General features: G+C 40.0%; 1 protein-coding gene across 2 annotated transcripts in view; it reads left to right on the top strand.

Moving 5' to 3' along the window:
• The window catches only part of Mdm4 (MDM4, p53 regulator), a 37,226-nt gene extending 31,560 nt beyond the window's left edge, over nucleotides 1–5,666 (top strand). For both annotated transcript variants that reach the window (XM_005348352.3, XM_005348353.3), the window contains exons 10-11: nucleotides 478–558; nucleotides 3,729–5,666. In XM_005348352.3, the coding sequence (XP_005348409.1) occupies nucleotides 478–558; nucleotides 3,729–4,298 (651 nt within the window). In that variant the 3' untranslated portion in view covers nucleotides 4,299–5,666. The remainder of the gene's footprint in view (nucleotides 1–477; nucleotides 559–3,728) is intronic.
• The last annotated feature ends 675 nt before the right edge of the window (nucleotides 5,667–6,341 follow it).

Here is a 6,341-nt window from a genome sequence, read left to right as displayed (position 1 = left end):
AAACCCTGTCTCAAAAAACCAAAAAAAAAAAAAAAAAAAATTTTTTTTTTGAACTTTTGAGAGAAAAATCATTAGTTTGCCATGTAGACCTGGCTATTCCAGAACTCTCAGATCCACTTACTTCTGCCTCCCAAGTGCTGGAATTAAAGTTATGTGTCACCACCGCCCAGCCAGTAATTGCTGCTTTTTATATTCCTGGCATTTGTTTTCTTTGAAGTTGTGGGGATACCTCTTTCTGAATATGGAAGATACTTGGAAACCCTGTGGGTGGGTGCTTTATCACCATTAGTGTTACTAAATTGTCAGCCTTATGTCTATAGGATCAAGGTTTTGGAACATTTATGTTAATATGTTTTTAAGTGGTAATGTTGGGACAGAGTGAGTTTTATTTGCATTGAAGTTGTTGTTCATCATTTTTGCTTTAATAGTCTCATAAAAAAGGTTAGCATTTCTAATGAGGTCTGTTTACCTTCACAGGTGATTGATGTGGGAAAAGATGATGATCTTGAGGACCCTAAGTCCTTGAGTGATGATACCGATGTGGAACTTACCTCTGAGGTAAAAGCTGTTTTGCTGTTGCCAATTTTTAGCTGAATCCTAGTTCCTATGTATTATAGCATTGCAGGCTGTCGTTTCCTACTTGCTAAGATGTGTTGGGTTCTTTACATTTCTTTTTTTTTGTTGTTTTTGTTTTTTGAGACAGGGATTCTCTATAGCAGCCTATCTTGGAACTAGTTCTTATAGACCACGCTGGCCTCGAACTCAGAGATACACCTGCGTCCAGAGTGCTGGGATTGAAGGCGTGCTTCAATCTTGACTACATTTCATCTTCTTAAGTTTTTAATTGGAATTTGAAAACAAAAAAATATTTTGTTGTTGTTGGTTTTCAAGACAGGGTTTCTCTGTGTGACAACCCTGGATGTACTGGAACTTGCTTTGTCGATCAGGCTGGCCTTGAACTTGAAGAGATCAGTTTGCCTCTTCTTCCCCAGTGCTGGAATTAAAGTATGTGCCTCTGCTGCCTGGTTATAAATGAATAGTTTGATCCAGTATTTTCCCTGACTTGGGAAAAATGACCAGAGTACCTCTGTTCCCGCTATCAAAACTATAGAAAAACCTGATGGTGGCGGCACACATCTTAATTCCAGCACTCGGGGCAGATGCTGGATCTCTGAATTTGAGGCCAGCCCAATCTACTCAGTGAGTTCCAGGATGGCCAGAGCTGCACAGAGAAACTCTGTCTCAAAAAACAAAATGAAAAAACCAGGACAAGGCATACTGAGATGGTTCAGTAGGTAAAGCACTTGCTGTGGAAGCATTAGGACCTTCTTTTGAATCCCCAGAAGCCATGAAAGGCAGGGTTAGTAGTGCATTTGTTTCTGTGCCAACAAGGAAGAGATGCAGGAGAATTCTGGAAGCTTACAGGCCAACTAGCCTGGCATATGCGGTAGCAAATGACAGGAACCTTGTCTCAGACAAGGTGGATAATGAAGAACAATACCCGAAGTTACTCTCTGACCTCCACAAACACCCTATGGCACATTTTGGCTGTAGTCCCAAACCCACACTAAGCCCCCCACAATCCATTACTTTCCCTCATTTGAACACCTTTCTCATCCTAAGGATCTATAAGTTACATAAAATTCTTTGAGTTAGAAAAATAATTTTACCAGCATCTGTTAAAAAATGCAGATGAATCTGCTGGTGGTAGTGCACTCAGGAGGCAGAGGCAGGCCACTCTGTCAGTTTGAGGTTAGCCTGATCTACAGAATGAGTTCCAGGACAGCTAGGGCTACACAGAGAAATCCTGTCTTCAAAAATAAACAAAAAGATGCAAATGAAAAACAACTTAATTTCCACATAGTTAATATAAATGGGGTTTGCTAAAGAAGAGTCAGTATTAAGCTTTTAGGTAATATGCCTTTAGTTTGTTGCCATGTGATAAGTTAAATCAATCTGAATGTATACATGTATACTTTGCATTTCTCTCTCTCTCTCTCTCTCTCTCTCTCTCTCTCTCTCTCTCTCTCTCTCTCTCTTTTCCTCCCTCCCTTTCTTTCTCTCCCCTGCAGCTTACTCACTGTGGAAACAGATGCTAGGATTTAAATAAAAAGGGTATTTCACTGCTTTGGGATAGAACTTTAGGTTTCTGGTGTTAATTGCCACCCTCTAGCCCTACTGCTATTGATTGTTATGGTAATTTTTTGCAAATCATCTCTTTGCAAAGATAAATGATAAAGTGGAACATAATTGGTCCAGTAAGTGTTCTTGACCATAATACAAATAGCTGAGATAAATGTTCTCATCCTAATCAGACTTCTGTGACACTTGGGCACAAAAAACTATTAAGCAAATAGATGATATTTTGTCAAATCAAAGATGCCATTGGATGTAATAAATCCTGCTATTTTATGTACTATAAAGCAATGGCAATCAAACTGTAGCATGCTATCGATTATGAATTTCAAATTATTATGAACTTCAAAGTACTTATATAGCATTTTAGACAAGATTGAAGGGTCCTAAACTGGTGAGAGTTGTAGCTTAATCATTAGTCTATGCTTCTTGCCTCATTCTAGGCAGTTGAGTTATGACCTCTACATTTTCAGTGCTTGGCATTTGTCCTGTGTATCAGTTACTGTTCTGTTGCTCTTATAAAACACCATGACCAGGACAGCTCACAAAGAAAGTATTTAATTATTCTTAAAGTTCTAGAGGGTTAGAGCCTATGACAGAATGAAGAGAAGGTGGTACAGTTGATTGCTCACATCATAAACTGCAAGCAGGAAATAGAGAGCTCACTGGGAAGGCATGGAGGCTTTTGAAACCTCAGGCTGGCTCCCAGTTACACCTCCCAGTAAGGCCATGTCTTAGTCAGTGTTCTGTTGCTGTGAAGAGACACCATGACCATGGCAACTGATAAAAGAAAGCATTTAACTGGGGCTTGCTTGCAGTTTAGTCCATTCTTACCACAGCAGGGACCATGACAGCATGCAAATTCATAACGGTGCTGGAGAAGTAATTGAGAGTTTTACATCTGTATATGTAGGCACCAGCAAGAGAGAAAGCCACTTGGGCTTTTGGAACCTCAGAGACACACTTCCTCTAACAAGACCACACCTCCTAATTGTTTCAAATAGTGCCCTCTCTGGTGACCAAGCATTCAAATCTTTGAGCCTATGAGGGCCATTCTTTTTATTTTTTTTTTCTTGTTTGGTTTTTTGAGACAGGGTCTCTCTGTGTAGCTATACCTGTTCTGGAACTCACTTGTAAATCAGGCTGACCTTGATCTCTCGGGGATCCGCCTGCCTCTGCCTTTGATAAGTTTCATTTTTTAGCCACTGACAAGAGAAAGAATAAGTTGTGAATGGAAAAGTGACCTGGAAGAAAGCAAGTAAAAGAAATATAAATGTCGTCCAAATTGGATAGAAGGCAAAAACAATCAACTTCCTTTAAAGACAGTTATGCCAAATTTTGATTTGAAAAGAACAGTTGGGTCACTATCAATGTAAAACTTTCGAAGATTTTCTTCCCTGGGAGAATTGAATTTGTTCAGGTCTCAGGTTGAATGGTATGGGTTATGGGTTATCTAGATAGATACTTAGTGAAATGAGAACTTGGCCTATCTTCCATTTTTGCTTTGTTGTTGTTATTGTGTGTGTGTGAACATATTTTTCTTAGCATCTTTTTTACCACATTTTTAATTGACTTCACTTAACTTTTTGTAGGATGAGTGGCAGTGTACAGAGTGCAAGAAATTTAATTCTCCAAGCAAGAGGTATTGTTTTCGTTGCTGGGCCTTAAGAAAGGATTGGTATTCGGATTGTTCTAAATTAACTCATTCTCTCTCCACATCTAATATCACTGCCATGCATGAAAAGAAAGAGAATGAAGGAATCGATGTCCCCGATTGCCGGAGAACTGTTTCAGCTCCAGTTGTCAGGCCTAAAGATGTGTATTTAAAGGAAGAGAATACCAAGTTTAACCCTTGTAACTCAGTGGAGTTTTTGGATTTGGCTCATAGTTCTGAAAGCCAAGAGACCATCTCAAGTGTGAGAGAACAAGCAGATATCCTTTCTGAACAGAAAACAGATACAGAAAGTATGGAAGATTTTAAAAATATCTTGAAGCCATGTAGTTTATGTGAAAAAAGGCCTCGGGATGGGAACATTATTCATGGGAGGACGAGCCATTTGACGACGTGTTTCCAATGTGCCAGAAGACTAAAGAAGGCTGGAGCTTCATGTCCTTCTTGTAAGAAAGAGATTCAGTTGGTTATTAAAGTTTTTATAGCATAGCTGAGTCAGTTGCAGAGAAATATTAGGATCAGGTCATTTCTCAAAAAACCAGTATTCTTGGAGGCAGGAGCAGAAGATCACCTATTTTGATGCCAGTCTGGGCCATATAGTGAGACTGTTTTTAAAAGAGTCAGTATTGAGCATCTTTCATGAGTGTGACCCATTGTATATGCTTATTTATAGAATTTTAGAAGATCAGTTTGAGGGTTTCATTAACATTAGATACTTAAATCACTTTGTTCTCCTTCCAAATCTTAAATCTTGAGTGGAAATAATACCAACACAAACATAACAATGCATTCTTTTATTTCCTGCCGAGAGTAATGCATTAGTTGGTTTATACTCTACCCTGCTGTTATATAATGTTCTCGGGACATCAAAATCTAAGGTAGTTATTAGAAAAATACTAGGACCAACACTGAAGAAACAAATCTGATTAGTCACTGTAGCCAAGGACGGCCTTCTACTCCTGACCATCTGTGTCTCTCCCACCTGTGTGCTGTGCTTACAGGCTGTCCCATCATGCCTAGCAGAATCTCTCAGGTTTACATAAAATGACAGGAGTGAACATCTCCGCACAGCCTTCTCAAAGAGAAGGTATAGGCTTTGTAGCCAACACTTGGCAGTTGTCTCCTGGAAGCTGGTTAGGTGTTTTTGTACTTTGTCTCTAGAATTGTTCACACTCCGAGGCAATGGCCAGTGATAGGGTTGAACAAGTGGAGAGAAGAGGGAGTGTTGGATTTGTGAAAATGGAGGGAAACAAATTGATCTTCAATTTTGTTTAGTCATTTTAGACCACATCAATTTAGTATACAAACCGAAGATCTTCACATTGAAGCCCTTTTACCTATCTGTGTCTGCCGAACCCATGGGATAGATCTTGGTGTTTCCCCGGGAATATGAATACCTCATTTTAAAGACCAAGTCTGTATAACTATTGAACTTGGGGGACATCTAACTGTCCCAGCCTTTCCAATGGCTCCTGCTCTTAGAAATGGGGAGATATATGGTAACTAATCCCATGATGTGCCTATTGGACCAAGACCATTGCGGCTTCTATAATTACTACTAAGGGGAGGTATATTAGCATGTGTTTTTGCGTTGACTCTGTGTTCCCTGTCTGCCCCACTGCCCTCCCACTAGACCTGACTGCACCAAATGCCTATTGGGTTAATTGTCATAGTTACTCCTTTTTTCTTTCTTTTTTCTCCCAATTTTTTCCGTAGTTACTCTTCAATTGTGACAAAACACCAAGGCATAAAAGCATTTAATTGGGCTTGCCTTTCGAGAAGGTTAGAATCCATGATGGCAGAAAACTGATTGCTCACATCTTTTTTTTTTTGTTTTTGTTTTTTTTGTTTTTTTCGAGACAGGGTTTCTCTGGCTTTGGAGCCTGTCCTGGAACTAGCTCTGTAGACCAGGCTGGTCTCGAACTCACAGAGATCCGCCTGCCTCTGCCTCCCGAGTGCTGGGATTAAAGGCGTGCGCCACCATCGCCCGGCTGATCGCTCACATCTTGATCTGCAAGTAGGAGGCAGAGAAAAAACCTTGTGAAATCCTAAAACTTGACCCCCACTGCCTCCAAGGCAGCACCTTGTAATCCTTCCCAAATAGTTCCAACAACTGGGGGCCAAGTATTCAAACATGAACCTGTGGTGGCCATTCTCATGTAAACCTCCACATTCCACTCCCTAGCTCCCATAGGCTTTTGACCATATGGTAGTGCAAAATGCATTTGTCCAACCTCAGAAATTCTGTGTTTTAGTTTTGACATAATTTAAAAGTCAAGTCAGTCTTCTGAAACCAGAATCAAAAGAGCAAATTTTATTCTAATACACAATGCATCATCATTCTAAAAAGTATATTCAAGGAATAGTGAGGAAATGTGGACCACAGCAAGACTGAAACCCAACAGAACAATTCCAAATCCTGTCATCATGTCTGGTGCTTAAAGCCTCCTTTCTTGCTTTGCTGACTGCAACATGCTTTCTCTGTTTCCATTCTTGTATGCAGCTCTCCTTGGCAGGTAACACATGACTCTGA

Source organism: Microtus ochrogaster, chromosome 6, assembly GCF_000317375.1.
Source record: "Microtus ochrogaster isolate Prairie Vole_2 chromosome 6, MicOch1.0, whole genome shotgun sequence".
NCBI classification, from domain to species: domain Eukaryota; kingdom Metazoa; phylum Chordata; class Mammalia; order Rodentia; family Cricetidae; genus Microtus; species Microtus ochrogaster.
The sequence above is the reverse complement of the archived record's forward strand: the minus strand, read 5'-3'. Positions and strand labels throughout refer to the sequence as shown.